This window comes from Etheostoma cragini, chromosome 12 (genome assembly GCF_013103735.1).
Source record: "Etheostoma cragini isolate CJK2018 chromosome 12, CSU_Ecrag_1.0, whole genome shotgun sequence".
NCBI lineage: Eukaryota > Metazoa > Chordata > Actinopteri > Perciformes > Percidae > Etheostoma > Etheostoma cragini.
Genome location: NC_048418.1, coordinates 4,017,883 through 4,043,535, shown reverse-complemented (window position 1 = coordinate 4,043,535; position 25,653 = coordinate 4,017,883). Strand labels below are relative to the sequence as shown.

The following is a 25,653-nucleotide window of genomic DNA, read 5'->3' as shown; positions in this document are numbered from 1 at the left end:
ACACACACACACACACACACACACACACACACATGCACACACGTACACACACACACACACACACACACACAAACGCACACATCACTACCCTTGTGACATATCAGATTTTTTTTTTTCAAACAGTGTCTTAAAACTCCAGTTATGTTTCTATTCTGTACTAACAGTCTATTCTCCTTTGCCCCATCAGCAACATTCTTGCATGTCATAGAGAAATACTGCAGAATCGAACCAGATTATCAGGGGTTTAAGAAAGGGTATAATTGATTATAGTTCAAGTTCAATATTCACTTTTCTTATAGCTCTTGGTCTCCACCAATTCCTGGGGGAAATATCTGCCTCATTAGCTACTGAATGCTCCACTGTGTCAACCAGTTAACTGTGTCTGTCTGCTGTTGGGTGCTAAGCAAGTAGTGTATCGGCTGAAAACTGCTGTCTGCTGTGGTCGTAAATATCAGTACAATAGCTATGGGAACCCGAAAAGTCAGCCAGCTAAGCTATGAGCATAAACTCTTTCTGAACCCCGTTTATGTTCATCACTACATCCGATTTCTTTCACATTGTCTTAACTTTGTTATTTGATACATTGTTTTTCTAGAAATATTAATTATTTTCTCTTTAAAGCCCCTGGAAACATCTTTTCAAATCTTCAGTATTTCTCTATAAATGTTTGTGACTGAAAAAGATGGTTGGTTGGTAACTTTTGATTGACAGTGCCCCCCTCCCCCAACTCAAACCAGTAAAATAATCAAATCTGTTCTGACTTTGGCAAAAAAGTGTGTGTAAGTGTGAATCCCATAGTAATTAGAAAAAAAGCTGATTGACTGATTTTTAGGGCCTTTCAAAAACGTGATGAAAACATAGGATGAGGTACCTGCACCTGTTTCCAGTCAGCCTGACTCATTGGAAAAAAAGCATGGATGCTGGGATACTATCATCAAGGTTATGATTCAAGAAAGTCTTTGATCTGCACTGGAGGCGAAACTGACATTTTCACAAGCACATTTTTCCATTCACTTCAATGAAAAACGCAATAAAAGGCTTAATGCTTTAAAGGTAAAGCATGTAAAAATGCATGCCTCAGTAACTTGGATTTTTGTTGCAGTTTGCATGCTCACTCCTTTTTAGAGTTAGCCTAACGTCGTCATACTCTGATTATGAGTCTGATACTGCTCTAGTGGGCTGTGATTATGGGGCGTGTTTCAAGACTGCATAATACAATCTATGGTTTCAACCCAACCAGGAGAGAAAATCCCTCTGCACTCAATTGGATAGACCTACAACCAATCAGAGCAATTGAGAATGTAATGCATGTGACGCATGGTTGCAATAGGACTCAACTGCCAGCTACCGCTGATGTTAGCTACTAGCCGATAGCCCCGGCAGTTTGGAAAACGCTAATGATGTTACATCCATGTTACAGGCTTTGGAACATACATACATCCCTTGGATGTATCACAAGATAATGCCATGTGTGTGTTATATCACAAGATAATGCCATGTGTGTGTTATTAGAACACATGGTGCATTACAACCATTAGCTATATCCATAATTACAGCTACAGCACCTCGGGAGAACAGTCAAATGTGCATGCACAGTGCAAGGCAACATGGGCGGGCGCAGTCCTGCGGGTCTCTTCGTGTTCATCATTACATAACTGTTGATCATCTAGCCGTCCACATGTAAAGCCCGCCCTTACAATTTGATTGGTCCTAACAGCTCTTATTGAAGCATAGTTTCTCCACAACTGATCAAGTCCGGACCGAAGTTCCCGACCTCAAACGTTGTGGACTGGGCCAGGTTCAGCTGGTATCCAGGCTATTCAGGAGTCAAAATCTAATCCAAAGGTTAACATGCTATACTTTAAGATGTGGGGGGGGCGGCCTATAGCTCACCTGGTAGACCCGTAGGCTCAGTCCTTGCCAGCAACCCGGGTTCAAATCTGACCCAGGGCCCTTTGTTGCAAGCCATCCCCCTCTCTGCCCCATTTCCTGTCTCTCTTCAGCTGTTCTAAATAAAGGGGGCAGGGGGGGGGGGGTATGTAAATATCTACAGTAAGACTACGACATATAGAAATCAACAGCCTTACAAATGAAAAATCTTGAAAGGAAAGAGCCCTATCTGTGTTACGGTGTTGTGTCAGTGTGTGGACTTGGTTGGGAATCAGAGGGCTGCCAGTTCAAGTCCATGTGGACCAAATCCATACAGTTGGGCCCTTGAGCAAGATGTGTGTATTTTGGGCCCGTGTGCAACCCGAGTGTAAGATTGTGATTTCCCCCTTCAGAATCACTAAAGTAAATTTGTCTTCTTCAGAGAGCCAGGACTGCTGCTAAAGAGTCCCCCACATCTGGTTTCTGTAGCTGACTCTCACCCCTGACTTCTGACCTCTTTAAAAGTAAAGATGATTATGAAATCACATCATGTTCTATGAATGGATAGTAAAAAACGATAAATCTAGCTTCTCTTCTCTGCACATTACTGCAGTACGTTTCTCAGAGCAGGTTTACTCATTTCTTTCACGTCACTACAGAGCTCCCTGCTGGTCATCAGAGGAACTCTCACTGGCTACAGCAGGGAAACACAATTACAGACAAATGTTCACAGATACATGTTCACAGACATATGCTGACAGACATATATTAACAGACATATATTAACAGACAGAATTAGGTACGTAACAGAAAGGTCAAATGAGGCTCCCTAGATCTAAAAAACTGGAGGTTAAGAAAAAGGGGGAAATTGTGTTCACACATCCACCAAAATGATAAAAACTGTGTATATAATGTACGTTCAATTATGTACTTCCCACTTCCAAAGACAGAATAATAAAATACGGCTGAATCCCATTTCTCTGTCTTACCCCTTACTCTTCCCCTTCCCTTGGTTGTACGCCTAGCCCTTGACCCTCAAAATCGAGTTGGAAAGGCTTGGGGTAAAAAATTTTATGAGACAACACTTTAAAGTAAAAATTGAAACTTCTTTTAACATAATTTATTGAGATGTGTAATGTAATGGCTCTTTCTAACAGCAGAGGGCAGCACAGTTACATGTTGATCAACAGAAGTCAGACACCAACTACCAAGAGCCTGGGTCTGGGTCTGGGTCTGGGTCTATCCCAGGTTTCTGCCTAAAAGGAAGTTTTTCCTCGCCACTGTCGCACTATTGCTTGCTCTGTAGGAAACTACTGGAACTGTTGGGTCCTTGTGGATTCTGGAGTGTGGTCTAGACCTGCTCTATCTGTAAAGTGTCTTGAGATAACTCTTGTTGTGATTTGATACTATAAATTAAATTGAATTGAATTGAATTGAATTGAACTACAAGCTCAATCTAAGAAAATCATTCATTAAGTGACATACTTTTATTACATAATAAGGCTATCTCTAACACTGTTCTATTTTACGTTTCAGTACTTATTTCACTATGTAAATAACAATACTGCGTAACTACTACATTGTTATTATTGTGAATTTGTATTATTATATCATAGCTAGCATTCTCTTCCATTTCTGTGAGATGCTGTAACATGTGGCAATATTGGCAGTTAGATTGAATATAGCAGGATTTGGGGTTCCAAAATCATCTTTGGGCTACTCTATATCCTCGACCTTCCTCTTCAATTTCCTTCCACTTTCTTTGCCCTGGAGTTCTAAACTCCGGTGGATTTCTGAGGACTTTGGTTAACCGGTCCTCAGATCTCTGCAGGGTAAATCCAGACAGTTAGCTTGACTATCTTTCCAATCTGAGTTTTCTTTCGCACGACTAAAGCAACCTTCAAACGTACACATGTTCCATCAAAACATGTTCCCTCCCGAGGCCTTTTAGCTGCAGCTCTGTGCAGACCTTAGCGCCACCCATGATTGTGATTGGTTTAAAGAAATGCTAATAAACCAGAGATCAGTTTTTCTCCCATGCATAACTGTAATGTGGACTAGGCGGAGTAGCCAGACCCTCTAAATGTTTCCTGATGTTTTTCCCTGTTTTTTTTTTTAAAGGCCCTGGAATAAAACACTAAATTTGTCCCAAACAGCCTGTGTCGTCTTGACAGCAAACAACCACACCTCCAATAATCTCCTAGAATTTGGTTTCAAATATTTGAACAAGCCGGCAGTGTGTTTGACAGACACTCCTGACTGAACAGAAGCTGTATTCAAATGAACTAATCCTCCATATTTACTCAAACTTTAAGGATAAGGCTGGTGTTACATATGTATTTTTTTGTAACGTAATCCCATGAAATGTTTAAACCAACAATGTATTAGCCCGTCTCTCAAGTCTTTCTGACTTCCCGACCCTGTCTTTTTAAAGCACTTTGCTGTAAGCACGTTCATTCTTACTGAAGATGTAAAGTTTTAAAGGTTTAAGGAAGTTCAAAATATAATTTTCTGTTTTAAAGATGGCTCAGTAATTTCCCAGAAAAACTGGACAATTTAGTTGTAATCAAACATTACTCAAACAGAAGGAAACTGCTGCAGATTAATCCATATTTTATTGCCTTAGTAAATATTTGCAGCAGCAGGATGATGTATGTGAGATAGAGTCAAACTAAATTCATTGTAATGAAGGAAGATGTCACCCAGTGCAGCAGTGGGACTCACGGATCTGTTTATAAAAGGAGAAATAAGAATGGTCGGGAAACTAAACAACAACTAAAATATCACCAAACATATCTTTTAATAACAGCATTAACACGTTTATAAGAATCAGGCATCTGCTTCTCTTGGTTCAAAGTAGAAAAAAAATCCCCATTTAAATTCAGTGTTTCAGTCAGTGTTGTAGTTTATTGTTGCTTTACAGTAACAGTCATCAGTTCTCACAGTATGTTTCAGCTCAGTTTGAAAGACACGCTACCTTTAATGGAATTTGCTACTATATTTTCAACATATAACAGATTCTTGGACATATATCTTAGGAAAAGGGATTCAAAAGTACAAAAAGGTGTTATATTACATGATTAAATGCGGGTTTACCAGTCAGGTGCCAGCAGTTGGTCTACTACTGCCTACAAATCAGATTTGTCTGTAGTGTTGACTCAATTTTCAGATTCAAAACAAAAGTTACCATTACAGCTTGTTCTGTGTATTGAACTTGTGAGGGTGCATGTGTTTGCATGTGCATGCGTGTGTGTGTGTGTGTGTGTGTGTGTGTGTGTGTGTGTGTATGTATGTGTAGGTACATCTGAGGTTCGTGCTTCCTCTTGTTTTGACAGAGGCAGAGACTGGTTGTAAAGCCTTCTTTAATCTAACTGGCCACACACACATACACACACACACACACACACGTACAAATATACTAAAGACACACAGGAACAGGGAGGATGTTACACACACAGATATATATTCAGTAAGAATAAGAGAGGGAGAGAGAGGTTAAGTGGAAGAGGACACACCTAAACACACATATACACACACACACACACTTAACCTAAACCTACAGACACACACACACACTGAACAAAATCATACATTGAAGGTGTGAGATCAATAGTTTGTCCACCTTTAGTCTGCTGCTGATCTACAACCTCATTAACTTTTTCTCTCTCCCTCTTTTTCCATTTCTGTCTTCACACCTCTTCTTCCTTCTCTCCTGTAATGAAAGGCAAATATGTATCAGATAAAAAGAAAAGAAAAGGAAAGAAGATGAGAAACCATGTGCTTTACAGCTGGGTAAAACATCATTAAAGGATTTAGTTGCTCCCTTAATTCTATTTCCAGTTACTTCAGAAAAAAAAGTTAAACTGCAAAAAAAAAACGCTGCTCAAGAGAAATGTGTTCAAGCTTCTGTTTAAACGTTGATGCTATTTCCAGTGGTACAGTAAGACTGGAGACATGACACCAGTCATCAGTCAAATGAATAGACCACTGCAGTGGGATATACATCCTCTGCCTCCATTTAATTACCTTTTCAGATTCACAGGACAACTACATAAATATTAAGTATGGCCTCACGCTACAGGACATTAGCCTGGTTCCTGTACATTGAGACCATTAATTAGAATTGTTCTAGAGGACTGGATGGTTGACAAAACATGAGTGTTCGGCCCTCAAAAAACTGAAGTTAAAAAGTGTTTTGCCAGGGTATAATAAAGACCTAAAAACGATGTATTGTACAGTTTGTTTAACTGTGTATAGTACAGTAGGTTGAAGACAAATCCAGATCTAAAGGGTTTAGACCAGCTTCAAAGACCTGAAGAATCGGCTTTTCGTGTGGAATTAGGTACCTACATAAGAAGAACTGGGCCCAGCTCTTTTATTAAGCCTCCCACAAAGTTAGCGGTAAACTACCGAGTTAACCTTTCTACACTTATGGATGCTCTAAACTCAACAGAAGATGTGGAAAGTAATAATTACAAAAGGCCACGAGAGAGCGCCGTCACTATGAACGTAAATATAAGTAGTAATTGCTGCTTGGACAAACAACTTAAGGGACATGTTTCCCGGGGAGGACAGTCTATGGATGCCTGTCGGTCGGTCAGCCGTTCCACTTATTGTAGTTTTGGACAGACACTAGATCAGTCCCCAGAGGATGTATCCTTCTGAATGGTGAATGGTGATTGCTGCACTTTTCCTCTAGCGCCACCATTTACAAGGTTTTTAGTAAAATATCTCAACAAGTATTGACATTTATGTTCCCTTTAGGATGAATTGTAAGACCATTTAATCTAGCTACAACTGAAAATGTCCCCCCAGCTTGCTCTCGCCTCTCTCCCCCCTTGCATCTCGTTCACAGGTCTTAACTTAGGTGGGTTTGTGCTGGTGGGACCAGTTCAGTGTCCATTTACACCACAAACAATGGTGCTGTGTTCTTTCTCTCCTTTTCTCCATGCCCTCCTGTGTCTCCTCCTCTTTCATCCCCCTGGCATTCTCACCTCCATTCACCACAGTACCCTTCTTTCTCTCTCCTGTCAACACACTTCTTCCCGACCTCTGTTTTCTCTTTTCCATCTAAGCTTCCTGTTACTCTCATCTTAGTATCTTGGATATCTACAACGTTGAAGTCAGCTCAGATATTTACTGGCAATCAGTGGTATCAGAGGGTTATGAAAACTATGTCAGAATGCTCTTCATGAAGAACTCTAAAGGAGAACTAACTTCTGCACTGGGCAGTCCTTCAGAGGGTAAACACTATTTAGGATTTCATAGTTTGGTGTTGGAAGTGCAAAAAAAAAGCCGAATTCGGTCAAACGGAAATGAATGATAAAACCAGCACACTAAACAACTGCATTAGTCATTATTGTGATCATAACTTCTAAAATACCATGACTGCATGAAAACACCCTCTTGCAGGTTTTTTCCCGCTGTTGTTGGCATTGTAGAGTTTGCAATGAGGTAACCAATCTTCTTAATGAAGGGGTCATCTGTTAAACAAGTATTTTTACACAGTTCAGAAGGATTCTACTTTGTAAAACTGTTGTTTAATGTCCTGGAGGTTCTCAGAGACGGTTGTGTTGCAAACCGGGAGTTTGAAACAAACGGGCTTTTACCATTCAGGGAAGGTTCAACAAAATGTGCTGTTGACTTGGACTAATAACAGTGATCCAGCAATTTTGGAGCCAGACCCATCAGGATGTTCCTGCTTCTGCTTCTCTTCTTTTTTTTCATCCTTCTTGGAAGTGCAAACCAGCTCAATAGTGAACAACCACTTTTTGAACTACTCCGATTCCCAAAGTGAATTTCCCATCCATTGAACCCATTGACGTTTAAGGAAAACCTTATATAAAGAGTTTTATATACAGTGTGGATATAGGCTATTATATGCAATAAACATTGGTAACAGTGAACTCCACCAATCAGAAACGTTGCAGTTACTCTTAGGTTTGTGTGTAGTGTAGTCCTTCTCCATATCATTGCAAATAAAACAAGGTTGACATTATTTACAGAACTTTACTTCCAAAATCTATAGAGTACACATTAAGAGAAACAAGACCTAATACCCGACTGTGAAAAATGATTTATGTGGAAGTCCGTTGCTACACCAGGGTCAAACTAGATAATTTGCTGCATGGAGGATATCTGTGTTCCTCCTGTCCCTGAAATAATGTTGTGTACCAAGGCTAACTGATAATGGTAATGTGGGAGCGTCAGATTGAGAATAATAAGCAAGAAGAACCTAGTTGGGTTACCAACATTTCTTTGCAGGCCTTTGCTCATCTGTTTTTCTACATATTACCATGCTGGCATGTTGAATTAACATAAAATATTTAATACCTCAAAAAGATAGACCCTAAAAAGTAAGAAATGTCATGAAGTTTCATTGTCTCTCTTTACCCTCTACATCTCCACTGAGGTCCAAACGTTCTGCCCTGTCTTCCTGCCGCAGTGCTGCTGAGCTAAATCTGGGCTCCTTCTATACACTACATACTGTATATGGGTTAGTCCCAGATTAGTAACTGAAATGGGTTAGTTCTTCCAGTGGGGATGACCCACTACTCTGTGGTTTCAGAGGACCCAAATACCTCAGGGACACCATGCCTACTTCCATTTAAAAAATAAAACTTGTGGGGAAATATGCTGAACTAACTAAAAACACAGAGAACAGAGTTTGGTGATAACTTCAGCAAATGCTGGTCAGTTTTATATTCATTGACACCTTTCTTTGATTTACTATTTTCCGGATCTTTATTAGGGAAGATGCTTCTTTAAAGCAGCTCTGTCAGTGTTTTATATTGACAGTGAACTAACTGACTACATGGGAAGTCAATGATGTCAGTTATTATGATGAACCCAACTCTGCAGTGTCCCTCAGATTTACAGAATATTTCAAGGTTTTCAGCTCAGTGTTTTGGGGACACGTCTCCACTGCCTCTTATAGTAAAAGTAAAAGTGAAGCCAAACTCAAACCAAACTCAGATCATCAGAGAAATCAACACTTGAGCAAAAATCAGTGTGTTAATAGAAACCTTAAATGACAGAAACATTATCTGGGAAACAAATGTTATGAGGTTCTGTTTGATTTTTTAGTGTGGCCCATGTCCAATCCCCTAGTCTAGCATTGTCAAAGGCTCGGCTAGTCCACACAGCATACCGAGATGGGAGAAAACATGCTCTGGTTTATTGGCATTTCTTTAAACCAATCACAATCGTCACTAAGTGCCGGCCGGAGCCACGGTGCCACTGCAAAATAGCCGTGGGAAGGAACTTGTTTTGGTGGAACGTGTGTATGTTCAAAAGTTGTTTTAGTTGTGCAACAGAAAACTTAGATTGGACAGATAGTCTAGCTAGCTGTCTGGATTTACCCTGCAGAGATCTGAGGAGCAGTCAACATAGTCCTCATAAATCCACCAGAGTTTAAAATTACGACACAATGAAAGCAGACATCTGGACAATAGCAGATCTATTGGACATCTGGCCGAACAGAGTGTGACCCGGTGGACTTTCTGGATATATGTAAAACTGAATATAGACTACCGATCCACTAACACGGAGGGGGCAGGATTTATGTAGATAGATAGATGAAGTGGCTTTACTTATATGCATCCAACCCCTGTTAGCAACTAGTTGGTGAACGTTGTGGAGCATTTAGCTGCTAAAGAGCTTGATATTTTCTCTGGAGATGGTAGAGACCAAAACCAGAGCAAATAAACTTAGATTCATCAGGTGGAAACAAAATGAGTCCAAAAGAATGCTGCTCTATGTCCGCTGGATGTGTAAATAGGCAAGGGCTAACCATAAAAAATGTATTACTGCTAACTTAAATATCCATGATCGCATACACACATTTTTTGCATTTGTTGACACATTAAAAAGGGTTAAAGGGTTTACTGTATAATGTTATTTAGTGGCCTACGACGCTTTAGTGATGCAGAACAGGGTGGATATGTGGCAGCGATTAAGGTCATAACCTTAAGCTCATGACAAGATTTTTCCGTTAAAGGGGTTAAAACAGGACAGAGCTGGACTTAATGCAACACTGTTACCTTCTGCATTTGTATCTGTAGGTCCCATAGTTTTTCTGAGTTTGCAGTCGAAGGTGAGAGTCACTGAAAGGCAGCACGAACCGTCCGGTCACTGAGGGGCTGGGTGGGACGGAAGTTGTCGCCCAACATCCCATCATTCCCTTCCAGTAGCTCCGCCCCTTTGACATGGGACCGCAGCCTCCGAAACTCTTCAATCTGAAGAAGAGAAAGGATCTCATTTTAGAAGCTGAACTAGGTCACCGCTCCATATCTCAAGGCTCCACACATTACAGTTTTATCTTTGGCAGTGTGAAAAAGTGTCTGAAACTTGTACAGTGATTTTTATACCATCTGGTCCATACATAACAAGACAACATGGTTGCTTAAACACAGTGTTTGTCCTTTGGCTTTCAATAGAAACACAAGATCATTTAAGTACTTTACATACTTCAAATATTTGCTCTACACTTTTCTTTTCGGGCTGTCAGACGTTCAGGGTATAAGCTTTTAGTGCCAAGCAAAAGGAAAGGAGGTATAAAAACAGAAGACTGGGACCCATGAGGAGTCAGACAAATATCTATAAATATATAATGACTGTGTGGGTAGGAAATGATAATCTGAAGACAGATGACACTTTTCGCAGATGTGGAAACTCAGTCATTACAACTGTTGTAAGAATATCTTTCAGTTCTTTACGAGTGCAGCATTTGCCTCCAAAAAAACTGGTGTGTTGTTTTCTTGCTCGGACCAAAATGATCAGAACTGTGACAGAAAGGATCCACAATCTGACCTCCTGTTGATGTGTAAACCACCACCATCGGCCAAAAAAACATAACAAATGTTCCTGTGCCGGTGTTCTGTTGGCTTACAGAAAAAGGATGTATGTACTGTCAAAGTACAAAACAGGTAGGCATAGAAACACTTACCTGCATGCACATATGCACTGTGTACACACCCACACACACACACACACCCACACACACACACTCTTGCAGCTGTCAATAATAGCTGGATGTTGGAGGTGTGTAGTCTAGGTAAGCCGGACCAGCATTTTTAAAGGCTGATACAGAGACTAGGCTCCTAGAGTACTCACAAAGAAGTCAAATAAAAGGTCTTTATGTCATGCAGTGTACAATATAGTCTGTCTGTGATGATTGTATTTTTTTTCCCCAAAATCAACCTTTTCTACAAATGTTATACATTTCCCAGAATGAACATGGTACATATATTTTAAAATAAAGTCTGATTTACACTTCCTGGTTATTATCTCAGATGGCCATCTTAAGTATCCAGAATTCCACTTGGAAAATAAATCCATAGGAAAAAGGATGCTCCTTAAAGCTAAAGAACCTGCCCGAGAATCATCGTGTTTTTAAGTTTTCTTACATCCAAGGGAATGCGAAATATTGCAGGCTGATTCTGAATATTTTTAAGTGTGCCAATTTGACTAAATGCAAAGAAATATAGGCTTAAGAATGTTGTAGCTCACAGTAAAACTCACTACAGCCCCCAAAGTCCTCTGGTTAAGAGGGGGGGTTTGCAGTTGTCTGAGGTGGGCAGAAATTTTGAAAACCCTAGACTATTCTCAAATTTTTGGTTTGTTAAATAATTGGTAGTTTTGCCTCTTTGGGCTACAAAAGTGCTTAACGATTCTTTAATTTAAATGTATTTTTGAATTAAGCCGAACTGAAGAACAACCTGTAACAACACTGCAGAGAGCATTTCAACACTTTCACTTGCTTAATCGAACATCTGACCAAGGGACAATTGTCAAAAAATGATTCTCTTGGTAGACATTTACAATGATGCAGATTATTTTGCATTGTCCCTGTACAAAATAATGCAAAATGTTACAAAGGCATCCCTGTTAGTGGACGGAAATTGCCTGAGGAAGGAGGACACCTAAAAGTCATTCTTCCTGTTAGCATTTCAAAGGATCAGCATGCCAGAGGGCAGTAAGGATGAAAGCCAAAAATAAATGTCAAAGGATTAACAATCATCATTCTTTACAACAACCGGCTTGAAGAGAGCCATGAGTCAAAGGCTGAATTAAAGGCAATGTGACAGGCTCATTGATTTGCAGTGAGTATAAAGGCATCCTGTCCTGTGTTGAATGCCAGAGATCCTCAGGTTAGTGGCCCTGTGTTGTATGAAAGCCACAAAAAGCCATTGATTATAGGTACAGCTTGGACGGGACACAAAAATATAGAACAGAGATGAAACCAGGACAAAACAGGTGTTTAATTTGTCAGATGACTGCATGCATATGCAAAGTAATTTAATTGCTTACCTTAATATTGCTAAGGTTAGCTATGTGCGTCTATCCTCTAGCACAGATGAGCAGCAGGCCACACAGGTCTGGGAAGCTTTCTAACTCCACCCACCCAATGTCTTCAGCCCCAACTCACGCTGACGCGATACATTTATAAGACATCACGCAGCTCCCTTCGGAGCCACCAAAGGCTTTATACAACTTTTTCATGGTTTGTATGCTGTAGTACTACGACCACACACCTGCAAACATACTCAATGTATAAAATGTAAAAGAAATGTTTGAGTTGCCCTTTAAAAGTGTGCAGACGGTATATGTTTGTTTTACCTGTGACTGTGAGATGGTGAGAGGGTAGCGGTAGAGAATCCAGGTCACACTTTCACTACAAGGCGGGGTGGTCAGAGATCCTTCATACACCCAGTAGTCTCTCAGTAAAGGGTCTGAGGGCAGATGAAATATATGTATGACAAAATGCTTTAAAACGCAAACAAATTGTGTCAGTGTACGTTAGAATAAACAATCCAATTTTCTGAAATGGCAAGATTATTTTACATATTAGCACTAATGAAATGTGGAATTAAAAATTGGGTAGAGTAGGTGCTCCACTCAGTTATAATCAGCAGGCAGCACAATGTACAGAAATGACCAAAGGTCCAGAAATGCATTATTTTGTTGTATTATCTATGGGGATTTGGGCGCCTTGGGTACTAATTGTCTTTAACTTAGTCACTAAAATGCCTGTGCATCCCTAACTAGGGATGGGCTCCATTAACCCGTTGCATTTTAAATCCAGATCCAATTTAAGAAAATACCCAGATTTGTTAAACTCTGCCAATAAATCTCGTTCCAGATAATAGCGTTCCAAAGTGTCCAAACTTCACTAGCCTGACGTCGTCATACTCAGATTCTAGTCAGAATATGAGTCTGATACTGCTCTATTGGGCTGGGATTGTGGGGCGTGTGTCAACCAAACCAGGAAAGAAAATGCCTCCGCACTCAATTGGATAGCTCTCCAACCAATCAGAGCAACAGCGTATGTGACGTATGTTGAACTTTTGCCGAATCTCGTAGGAAGGACGGCAAAAACATCTTTCCAATCGACAAATGCCTTGATAGCGGTTCTCTTTTTCTCTTTTAAAATGAATGCGCTGTCGATATCGTCTATAACAGAAGCGATGGTGGAATCCACACATCTCAGTTCTCCAGCGACAGCCGTCTTTTTTTGTAACAAATTCAACCCAAGCTCTCCTTGGTGACGTGGTTGATTGTGTTACTGTTAATCATCTGTCCATCATTGTGTAAAGCCCTGCAATTTAATTTAATGTTTCTACCACCCATCATGTTAAAGTAATAACTTGTGGTCTTTTTGTGTTTCTCTACCTCAGCCTACTGATTGTGTTACACCCAACACACCAGTTTGTGAAATGGTCTCTTCATTTTAATTTATTGATTTGTGTATTTTCTTGTTTTTTACGTGTACATGTCACGTGACACGTGCATACATCAGTGATTTGCCTTTAGGAAATGTAAAGTGCAGATAAATCAGCAATTTATTCTGTTGTTATTTGCTGAATGATAAAGTAGAACTGCAGCTTCTACAGCTTCTGCAGCTGCAGCCCATCCTCCCTGTAAGGAGCAAAAAACTATTTCCATCGCAGCAGAAAAACAAATGAGTCAGGACGGTGTTCATGAATGTCAAAGAGATGTGGCAAAATATTCGGTGAAGCTCTACACCCTTTCAGCACAGTAATGTCCCGGGTTTAGGTATGCTGCATACCTAAGTGAAATGAAAACAGTATATATTTTGTAAAAGTTTTTTTTTTAAGTTGTCTTCATTCCGCACCAAACAAATCTACCTAAAAAGATTCAATAAGCTATTTTAAAGAGTTCATGTTCAAAAAACCAGATACACATATGCCCTCAGCAACGTGGTTCTTCTGGTCGGTCTACCATCTTCACCCGCTACGCAGCCAGCACTCAGCTGCCACCAACTGCTTGCAATCTGTTCTTCAGAGACTATCAGTTAATAACATTATGCATTTAATGCCATGTCATTGTGTTTATTTATCTTGATTGTTATATTTTACTATTTCATTTTAAGTTCTGTTTGTCTTTGATGTTTGTCATATTGAGAGCTGCTAAACTGCGTTTTGTTGTTAAAAAACAATGACAACAACCTGTGGCCCTTCAGTTGGGTATCATCCCCACTGTCACTATCGAATAAAGGGAAAAGCCCCCAAAAATACAATAAAGTACAATGACAATAAAGATCTGTTCTATTCTAGTTTTTCATAATGAAACCATCTCTGCTTCCGTCTCTGCATTTTGGCTCCAAACACTAAAACTCAAACGTAACGGTTTCGTATACTCATTTGAAATCAAATAGTTTCTGCTCACCAGGTAACAGCGTGTTGGGGTTGAAGCAGGGGATTATCTTGCTCTTCCCCTGATGGTAAAACAGCAACACAACATCAGTTATTGTATTAGTGTACCATGTCATTTAACAGTGTGATTACACTCTGTTATTATCTAACATCTTACATTGATGTAATAAATTGTCATCTGTTTCAGACGTATTCTCACCTTGTACTGGAGGTCCTGTAGAACTTCAGTGATGGCCTTCAGACCCAGGTGCTCCTTACCAATCTGATAAAAACACAAGACGTTTCAGATTTCAGTGGGCAGTCAGTTGGTGGCCACAGTCCTTATTTATGTATCTAAACAGTGTTTTTAGTGACAGCCTTAAAGACGTTGACAAAGTGTTTATTTACAATATACTTATTTCCATTTACAAAAGCTGATCGGTCTGACGTGATGCTGCCTGAGCTCATTACTATTCATGAGCTCACCCCGTTGCGCTGGGTAAAGGATGCTGATAGCCAGGCTCTCATTGGCTAGCTGAGCAGCTTACCTCGTTCATTAATGAGAACTGGCACAAATGGAGCTGAGTCCTCCTGCAGGCTTTCTATAGCACACTAGAATGGCTGGAAACTAGGTAACCAAGGCATTTTTTCCACAAGAATGTTACAGAGTCCATGGTAGAACTTCAGACATTACCACAAAGTTATGAAAAATGTGTGGCAGGGCACCTTTAATAAGAGTGTGGTATCAGGACCTCAGGGCCAGATGGTGTCTTTTCACTGGACTGGTGTGACTCAGCTCTCTCCCAAAGTGATGTTATTTCCAGAGGTTTGATTGGTTACATTAAACGTTTTTCTTAGCGAGGATACCAAGGACCATTTCAATGAAGCAGAGGAATTGGGGGATTTCATAGGAATGTAGTGGAAGGTGTTTTCCAACTTGTGTCATACTTATGACTTATTATTACACAGGATGGTTCAAGCTAATCTGGAATAAATCAGAAGGTCATTCATTTAAAAAACAACATTCAACAATTCTAGGAAGGAAAAATCCCTTTAAGGTCACTGAAAAGTCAATATTTTGAGCGCCACGGAGGGCAAAATGAATGCAGGGATTTCTTTTTACAAGATTATGCTGTCAAGCACAGATAGTTGTGCTCCAAAACATTACACTCAGCGTAGTCTCATTCACCGACCCTGCAATCCTTCCTTCATGAAGGTCAGTTTTTGTTGAAGCAGTTTCAGAGAGCTCTTTAATCAACTACCTTGTAATTTTGGAGGCTAACGTTTGTGCTGCTGTTGATTTGTATGGTGTTATAATGCGGGAGGCCCAACTCACTCATACACCAGTTACTGAGAGGGTGCCCCCCCTACAGACTTGGCTGCACTCTTACATTTACACAAGTTCGAAATTCAATGACAATATTTATATTTCTTTGGTAAGACAGGTATACTGTACATTATTAATTACATTTACTATGTATTGGTAACTGTTACTTGTTATAGTTTAGGAACGAAAAACATGAAAGACCCAATTTACAGTTTGATTATTCAGGTTCCAAGGCAATACAAACTAGAAAAACTAAAGTAAAACTAAGCTGATGATTTTTGTTCCAAAAGCCAGTTCTTATGTATATTTTTCCAATGTGAATATTGCAATACTTTTGATCTCTTGGAAAGACAAAAAAAAAGTCCAGGGTGCTCAGGAAGTTCAGTCAGATGTTTGAAGGTGCTCTTTGGCGAAAAAAAGGAAATCCAAGGCACTCTTCTTCAAAATTACTTAAAAAGCCTTAATTTTACTGGCTATTTCATAATGAAGAAGAGTGCTTTGAAGAAGAGTGCCTTGGATTTATTTATTTTTTATACTTTTGATCTCTCTTACATCAACACTGTAAACCGTCCACTGTGATGTGGATGTTTACCTGCACAAAAAGAGCTATGATGAGGACTCCATTCTTCATCCCAAGAGCGTCCTCCAGAGTGTTAAACAGAGTGCTGTTCCAGTGAATCAGATGGAGCTACAGACGGACAGAGACAGAGAGACCACAGAACACAACCTTTGTTAGAGACGCCATTGTTGCAAACAGGTGTAGGGAACAGTAGTTTGTAAGAGAGTGGGCCATCAGCTGGGGGTGACTGAAGGCTTTCTATTTCTAATGTCAAGTTCATGTGGACGTGGAGAAAGGAGGGCAAAACTTCTACCCGGAAATAGGGCTGGCCAATATATTGATATATCAACATCAAATGAGGGTAGATATTGTCTTAAATTTTGGATATTGTAACAGGACACAAGTGTTGTCTTTCCTGGTTTTAAAGGCTGCATTACAGTGAAGAGATGTCATCTTACCAGACTGTTCTAGACTGTCCCAGCTATTTTCCTTTACCCTTTAACCATTGTATCCACATTATTGATTATTCATCAAAACTCTCATTGTGTCAACATTTTGGAATAGCACTAGTAATCAACCCTACAATATCGCTGCGATATCAACATTGATGTATTTAGTGAAAGATGAAACGCGGAAATTTGAGAGCCAGACCAGACCACAGATCTGTACTTGATAAGGCTGAAAGCTGCCATGGTAATTATCTTACTGTAATGTAGAAACAGTGGAAGATGAATACATCTCAGTGATCTCTGAGCGGTCAGCCTCCTTTTCAAGGGTTTCAGCTCAGAGTTCCCATTGAGCAGTGATTTTTTTCTGACTGAAATACTTTTAAAATATGTAACCTCGCCCTATAAAAACATTCATGGTTAAAACTAATATTTAGCCCATTCACTTTTAATGGATATAAAACTGGTAATATTTTATATTTGGACAACAAATACAATTAAAAAAGTCTACAAAATCTACAATTACTTTCCTTTACTTTGCTATCTGAAGGATATCTGTCAATGCCAGAAGACTGTGCCTCTTTAGTCTTTTAGAGTGGTTTGAAAGTGGGCATGGCCTTATTTGTGTGTGTGTGTGTGTGTGTGTGTGTGTCTGTGTGTGTGTGTGTGTGTGTGTGTGTGTGTGTGTGTGTGTGTGTGTGTGTGTGTGTGTGTGTGTGTGTGTGTGCGTGCACTACCTCCATAGGGAAAGCCTTGAAGTTGACAGTGTGCTCTGATCCTCTCTGGTTCTCTTTGCCCCAGTGGAACCGAACCTCATGAAGCTCATACTCATGATCACTAGGCAAAGGACCCCCGGTAACCACTGACGACACAGGAAACCCAGGGCATTGTGGAAAAGCAAACACAGGAAGTAGAAGAAAAAGTAAAAGTAAGAAAAGTTGGCTAGCGGGCTAGATTTGTCATTTCATAAAAATGCATGAATGTGTCACTCACCCCTAACCCATATTGATTTCTTGTCACTTACTAAACAATGAGTAGTGAGTATTGACATGATGTCATGTCCCCTAGGAGTTACCTGACTTGGACTTGAGAATGATGCGGACGGTGTGTCCGTCGTTGATGACCTCACAATCTCGACACACCACATAGTTTGGTGATAAGCCGACATCCAGGAGGGACGGGTCATACTGAGCCTCCCTTGAGTTTAAGTTAATGGGAGACTGGTACTCGCCGTTGGCTGATGGGAAAAGGAGTCCCCATTCTACACCTTAATAAAAAAACAGGCACACACACGTTACATGTACAATACATGTCAGGTCTTCACCAAATAGCTAGCGGTTCTAAAACTGACTTTATTAGTTGTATCATGTTGTATCAGTCACTGAGTCCGGAAAGTATGACAAGCCACTAACACACATACAGAACTTGAGTACTCTTCAGTACTTTCTTTTTGCCCCTTTACTTGATACTCTATCAAGTGGATAGACAGGAAATAGGGGAGAGAAAAAGAGGGGATGACACCCAGCAAAGGGACACAAACCCTGGGACATGGCAAGGGACTCAGCCTACATGGGGTGCCTGCTTGACTGGGTGACCAGAGGCCACCCAACAGACAGAACTTCTGAGATGCTGCATGCGGTCTAGCTGTTGCCTGTTTAAGTGCTCGTTAAACAGCAACGTCTCATGTTTTATTTCTGCATACATGTTAAATACACACATACATTGTCTAAATTAAGTGAAACAGCTTTACTAACAAAGGCAGCTGGCTATTTTGACCTTCCTCAATTGTCTAAATATATTACAGAGCTGTACTGCTGCATAAAACACAGATTCAATTGATATAATTTGTCTGGTATAAATCAGTAAAATATGGAATTATCTAAAAGCCACAATACTCCTTTAAGATTAGTTTACTAAATATAAGATTGTAAGTGTTGACTTTATGCAAGACAGGTTTCTCTGTTTAACTAAGTTGTGTATTGCTGCTGAAGATCCTCCTCTATTTACTCTTTAAAATCTAAACTACATTGTCTGTGGGGTTCCATAATCTGGACATTGGTTGAATCAATTATTGTGTAGGTCAAATTGTAGTTGGGCCCAAAACGTCTGGGTTGATAGGCATTTTAGTTTCCTGTGAAGTAAATGTTAAAGCACTTTGTTTTTGATCTTTAAGAAAGTATTTTGACATAACGAAGACTAGGAGATGTGATTCAAAGCTCTGGAAAGTGGACTGTAGCCGTACTTTCTGAGTGCTGTACGCACAGTAGAGAGACAGAGGGAGAAAGGGGGAAGGGAAACAGATGAAAGAGGGTTCAAGCAGGTTGTGGTTGAAGAAAGAGGGTCAGCCTCACTGGGGCTTAACAGTGGGTTCCATTTACCTCGGAACTCGGAAACCGTAACTGGAAATGAAATCTCACCCGAGTTGAATGCGTTTCATTTACAAGTCGGATTTTTCCTAGTTTGTGGAAAGTTTCTTTATTAGGAGTAACCAGACACAGAAACAACAACAACAACAAAAACAAACCTCATAATCATCGTGGGGTTAGCTCTAGCCAGGTTAGCCATTGTTAGCAATACCTGATTATGCATTTGGCTGTTTTTTGTGAATAAACAAACAGCATGACACCACGTCAACGATCAGAAGTTGGACAGGCCTGTGTGTACGACTGATTTAGTGACACACAAATATGACAGAAGTGCCGATACCTGCACGCGACTACGCCTTTTACTGCTATTGATGCACAGGGTACCAATGCTGGATTTAGCTCGTGGGGTACCGCCAGCCTGTCCAATCTCCAAGCTTGGAATTCCAAGGTCATGGGGCGTGTTTCCAACTTTGACCTTGAAAAAATCAGACTTACGAAATATTTGTAAGAGAAATTAAGATACTGTATCAAATATCTTTTGGAATATCAACATAATTTTCGGTCAACACCGACAGGGCATGAAAACTCTTAACTCTTAGTTTAAGAGAGTAATTCTGTTGGTAGAGAGTGAAACTAAGTAGAGAAAAGTGATACTAAAGGTACACACTGTTCTAGATTCACTTCAGCTTCTTGCTGACCACATTCACAGCACAATGAGAACATTGTTAGATGAGTTGGACCTAATTTGTTTTTAAAAGGAGGAAGCAAACACATTTAGTAAGTATTGTGTATAAGAAAGTCCATGTACACCCGTAACCCACCAAGAAAATCAACTCAACCCCTCACGGTGCGCTTTTCTGCAGCAACTGCAGCAGAGACTCACACTGCAGACTGCAGACAGGCGGACTATTCTCTCCGTGGCAGAGGGGGCTGAGGGGACCCATCACATTCCCTCTGTCCTCAGCAACTACAGCCTTCACAACAACTTACTAAAGCCAGGGAGGGTTTCACTGCAGTACAGAACTCATGAAAGGGCTGTGCACTATTTAGTTTGTTTGGGTGTGAAATTACAAGGCACTAGAAGGCAAGTTGTTGAAACCTAGTCCAACCACTTCCAGGTTAGTTTCTGTTCCACCAGCGTCTGGTTCTTCATGTATTCATGCATCTACTGTACAAGTCTTTGCCATAGGTGTGTTACCAAAAACTCCAGAGCCATCACCATTTCAGACAATCAGAGCTGGTCAGAGCATGTTAAGCAGCTGAATGCTAAGTGGGACAAAGGATCTCCTGCCTCTTTTAGTCCCCATCCCCAGCATGCCATACTTCACCCTGAGGGTAAATGGGCATATGAAGACTGTATAAACTTATAATATTAAGTGTCCTGCAGAAAGTCTTAAATTTTTCATGCACAAAATGGTTCTCCGGACGATAGAATGTAAGGAATAACCATTCAAAATCATTTCATACGTTTTGTAAATATACCTGCTCATCTGTTTCAATGGACCATCCAATTACTTTTTTTCTCTATTTATGACAACATTACTTTTAGGACAAAAGGTTTCCACAGGACACGGGTGGTATTTGCAAGCCATACGTTAGTGTCTAAATCATGCCTCTAGGTGTTACATATCATTCAGTATACTCACAGTAAGAATTTCACAGTTCAATATCACAGCACATCCCTCGATGCTCAGTGTAGGCAGAAATGGGAAAAAGACAGAGTAAAAACTAAATGCACTCATTTCATCCTAACTGTAACCATGGCAGCGAGTTTAATAGCTTTATGCTATCCTTGTGTCAGTGAAAATGTGACAATCCAAAAAGAAATGCATATTAGTGTTTGAAAGAAAGTTGAAGAAATATTTATATTCTAATGATCCCACATGTGTCATAAGATTTGACTTTAAACATACAGCCTGAACCATCAGCCCCTCCCACTTCTCAACTCCATAAAGACATGATTGACCTCCATTACATGATATGTAGGATCCAAGGAAATCTAGGCCTCTGCTACTGTATATCTAATTTAGCCTTTCTGCTTTAGTTGTTTTGAGATGCTCACCTTCATAGAGGTGCAACCGTAAATTGCTGGAATACCCCTTTAATTCCCTGACAGATCAAGTGGTTTCAAGAGAATCATGACAGCAAAACTGTCCAATCCTAATGATTCATTTTGTGGTTTTGTTACCCCTAAGACTCTTGTCTTGATTTTAACACTTTTGTGGATATAGTGCAGCTGATGTTTTGCACTCAGTGCTCTCCATATAATGGAGATGATTCAATATTGATATTCATTTCAAACTAATGTTGTTGCTTTGAAGTAAAGTGCATCTACTCTACAGCAGAGGAACACCCTCATAATGGTTTAAAACAGCCAATTTAAAAGCCTCCATTAATAAAACGTTAGATATATTAGAGCAACCTGTGAGAGAGGGCAGCAAAATAAACAGTTATTTGTTTGCACTAGCTTTTACATCTTGTTTGCACAGACCTTTTTACAGTGTACTAACACAAACCAGGATCTTCGATATGTGACACCACTGCAAAACTCCTCTTAGAGAATTAACAGGCCCACACATAAGTAAAGACTACATAAAGAGTTTGAAGCTTTGGGTCGAGACCCCTTTTAAATCGATCTGGACCCTGAACTTTAAACACCAGCTAACATCTTATATTTCCCAGCATCCTTGCACATACCTTCCTCGTAGCCCCAGTCCAGCTCATCTTTTCCCGGGTTATAATCCGACTCTTCGATCACGTTGTCAGCCATGGTGCTTGGCAGTTTGCTCACTGAGTAGAACCAGTCCGACCTCCCAGTAGACTCCCAGTCACACTGGTTTTGTCTGTTCACTTGGACAACAACTCAACTCTCTACAGGGTGCTGAATGGATTCCCAACTGAGCAACAACTTCCTCAGCCTTTCACTTTCTTCTTTATGTATTGGTCTTTAGCTTCTTTTTTTCTTTTCTTCTCCCTTCTCTTTCTATTTTTTCCTGTCTTTCTATCCTGTTACAGTTTGTCCGCTCTCACTCTTGTCTTCTTACGGCTAATAACTGATGTGTGTGGAGCTTTCTGCCTCTCTGTATTTCTCTTTACTCTGTTGTTGCTCCTCCTCTTTGCTCTGCTGTTATCCCCCCCCCCCCCTTCTCTTCTTCCTCTCAGTCTTACTTCCTTTCTCTCTCTCTTTTACTTGGCGGACTGCAGGTGTTCTCTCTCACCCGGGTTTTCTTCCAGATAATTCCAGATCAGTATCTTCTTCTCATCAACCTTCCCTCCATGTTCTAAGTGTATCAGCTTTAATTATTTGAATCAAACTAATTAATTACGTTTCTCGGTTGTAGTTTGACTTGTATGTTATAATACTGTTAACCTTTCTGTTGTTTTGGATACACTGGTGGAATTGTTTCTGTGCGTGTGTGTGTGTGTGTGTGTGTGTGTGTGTGTGTGTGTGTGCGTAAGTGCGTGAATGTGTGTGTGTGTGTGTGTGTGTGTGTGTGTGTGTGTGTGTGTGTGTGTGTCAATGTGTGTGTTGGAAGGCTGACAGGAAGGTCATGCTGGTGTTTCTGTTGGAGGCCACAGACGGACCCACCCTTGGGTGAAGGAGACATCAGTGGTTGGGAAAACAGGGAGAACTCAGCAGGCCGGAGAGAGTGAAAGGCCAAACTGTTCTCCAACCTTGATGACTTCAAGATGGCCAAAGAAACTCTGACACACTGGATACTGAACACACACACATTCACTTTTGGCACTGGCTCTCATAGATCTCATTGGTCAGACATACTGCTTTTCAAATGGATCTGTATGAGGGCACTGGCATATTTTAGAGTGTTTTAATTCAAGAAATTAAAACAAAAAACTACAGGAAATATTTTGTTATTTAGGTTATTTGTACAAAGCCTGTGCAAAAAGTCAAGTCGGATAAATAGTTCATGTTCCCTATTGTTCTTCCTTGCTTCATTTCTTTCTTTCTTAATCCCTATCCTCCAGGCAGCTGATGTTAATTACCCTACATTCCTTATCAGGAAATTAACCTCCGAGCCATCTAAATGCAGCCGAGCTCCCTGTTTCCACGCTGTGGAAGTGAAAGCAGAGCATGGACTTTAGGTACAGAGATGGGTGGGCCTATGAAGCCTAGTTTGTGCAAGTGTCCCCAAGGCCATTTGAAAGAGGAATGAGTTAATAAAATGTAGAAATTAAGTAAATTAATAACTTTATGTATCATCACACAGCCTACAATTGTACACAGCCTAACGTGCAGTAGTGAAATTCGATATCTGCATAAAACTCATTGTAAGGGTGTGTAGAAATCAAAAATTACACGTGGTTAAGCAATCAAACCGTCCTTAGCTAAGCTTCAGTGAATGCAGACAGCTCTCCTGAACACATGAGCACATGTAGACTGTTAAAGTCTATGGTTACACACCCTCTATCTTAACACAAATAGCTGAGTTCTGACTGCAGGCATGGAGAGGGGAAGTCCCTCCCCTTTGGGTGGACCTCTAGGTTAGACTTTATTTATTATGAGAATGTATTTGATGTGCTTCCGTAGCACTATATTGCTTTATTTCCTATTTTTGTGAAACTAATTTACACATTTATAGTTGGATTGTGTATCCTTTTATAATTGTATATTTTTACAATATCATTTTGTTTCCATCCCTCATTTACTTATTATTTACTTATTATCTGATTAGGAATCAGACATTTTTTGTGTATTTTTTTTTTATATAGGTTCTTTATGGGTTTGTATATTTTATGAGATGCGTTTGTTTTGCTATTCAACTTTGTATTGTGTATTGTATGTAACATATGTAATTGATAATTGAATTGATGGATGAAATGTTTGGGGGGGGTTTAAAGAAAAAACAAATGTAACGTTATCTTACCTGATGTGTTTTATCCATAGACCGTTAATATGAATAATATTAATACATTTTTATAAGTTTATACATAGACTGTATGTGTTTATACGTCTGCATAGCATTATGAGTTAGCCCGCCAGCTTGCTTAGCAAGGTGCAATCTAGTTAGCTTGCTAACTGATATTAATTGAGATGCGAACGTTGGCCAACGAAAAACTGTATTAAAACAAAATACAATTTTACCTACTGGAAGAACTGAACTGCCAATTGCTTTGAGTGTCTTGCCGTGCAACCGAACGCTGAACAAGACATTAGGTGTCACAGTCATAGACATAATAATTGTCTACGGTCACAGTCACTGCGATGAAACGGGGTCAACCCCCAAAATGAAGTTCACGTGCCATGGACAAGCTTTGCTTACACTCTGTCATGATTGACAGACCGAGAACTGTCAATCACATTATAACCACGCCCTAAAACACCCCCGGCTTTATTGCCGATTTTAAATCAACGAGACCGTAATTTAAAAAAATGATCATCAATGTGTGTTGCAGAATACTTAACACTAGCGATTTAGACCATAAACTCATCATGACTGTTTACTGAGGTAATAAATCAAGTGAAAAGTGGGTCATTTCTCCATAGACGTCTATAGAAACCAACCTCCTTTTGCAACCACGCGTGTCGCCCTCTGCAGGAATTCAGATAGAATGCAGGTTGAAGCTACTTCCGCAGTTGCAGCACTTTGCCGAACCGGATGCTCTGTCCATCATTATATATATATACAGTCTATGGTTTTACCTGCGTCTTTTTATCCGCCAGGATTTGAAAAAAGGAGCAACACCTGCTCGTATGAGTAACCTTACGTCTCAGTCACAGACTATATTAATTAATTACTATATTATATATAATTATAATAATTAATTTGTTAATTAATAATATATAGTCTAATTTTAGGATATCAAAACCCTTCTTTAGTAGGATCAGATGACAGGATTGTTTTTGCTGTTAACCCATAGTGCCTCACCTTACTATTGTGAGGATTTTGTGTAGATTTTAACACACGCACACGCACACGCACACGCACACACACACACACACACACACACACACACACACACACACACACACACACACACACACACACACGTACACACACCTATTTCTATTTTTTGTGTTAGCACTGCAGAGCACTTTGCTTCTCCCTGCAGAAAAAGATGAGCAACTACAGTTCAGCTGCAGAAAAGTTTTGCTGTTTTTTTTAGACTGTTCAAACTGTTGACAAATGGCTCCGTTTTGTGTGGTTAGGTCGTTATTTTTTTTATTTTGTTTTTTACTTTGAGCTATCTAGGTTGCAATAACTTAACACAGTATAATGCTGCAATCTTAGGTTGGTCCATAATGTGACATGACCGCATTGGCTTCATGTAAGCAAACAGTCAACAACTGGTTTCTCAACGGGCAGTAACAGGCAATAAAACTTAAAACAAACAATAAAAACTAACTTAAACTGTATTTGCATAAGTCAACCTAAAAGTCAAATACCAGCCGGTGACATAAAATTATGAA

The 25,653-nt window shown here is 40.0% G+C and overlaps 1 protein-coding gene and 1 long non-coding RNA gene across 3 annotated transcripts in view; both read right to left on the bottom strand.

Annotated features, from left to right (window-relative positions):
• Nucleotides 1–3,794, bottom strand: part of LOC117953898 — a 6,747-nt gene extending 2,953 nt beyond the window's left edge. Inside the window, exons 1-2 of the long non-coding RNA XR_004658705.1 lie at nucleotides 3,780–3,794; nucleotides 1,116–1,117 (exon numbers count right to left, since the gene is read on the bottom strand). This is a non-coding gene — a long non-coding RNA (uncharacterized LOC117953898). The remainder of the gene's footprint in view (nucleotides 1–1,115; nucleotides 1,118–3,779) is intronic.
• A 959-nt stretch (nucleotides 3,795–4,753) lies between these two features.
• ca8 (carbonic anhydrase VIII) lies at nucleotides 4,754–22,357 on the bottom strand. 2 transcript variants are annotated; one of them, XM_034887320.1, is made up of 9 exons: nucleotides 21,921–22,357; nucleotides 17,933–18,118; nucleotides 17,595–17,719; nucleotides 16,445–16,540; nucleotides 14,746–14,808; nucleotides 14,560–14,608; nucleotides 12,490–12,602; nucleotides 9,912–10,106; nucleotides 4,754–5,581 (listed from the first exon to the last, which is right to left on the bottom strand). In XM_034887320.1, exons 1-8 carry the CDS (start codon nucleotides 21,991–21,993, stop codon nucleotides 9,972–9,974), a joined length of 840 nt encoding a protein of 279 aa, XP_034743211.1. In that variant the 5' UTR covers nucleotides 21,994–22,357; the 3' UTR covers nucleotides 4,754–5,581; nucleotides 9,912–9,971. The 2 variants fall into 2 exon arrangements, with proteins under 2 accessions (XP_034743211.1, XP_034743209.1); XM_034887318.1 differs by having other exon boundaries at nucleotides 17,933–18,124; nucleotides 21,921–22,355.
• Between the last annotated feature and the right edge of the window lie 3,296 nt (nucleotides 22,358–25,653).

Bases quoted from the DNA above. Each gene is read 5' to 3' on its own strand.
- ca8 (XM_034887318.1), bottom strand. From the start codon at position 21,993: ATGGCTGACAACGTGATCGAAGAGTCGGATTATAACCCGGGAAAAGAT. The intron at 16,541-17,594 runs GTAGTGCACGCA...GTCCGTCTGTAG, and splicing joins TCAAGGCTTTCCCTATGGAG to CTCCATCTGATTCACTGGAA. The intron at 14,609-14,745 runs GTGAGAATACGT...TTTTACCATCAG, and splicing joins TACAGGACCTCCAGTACAAG to GGGAAGAGCAAGATAATCCC.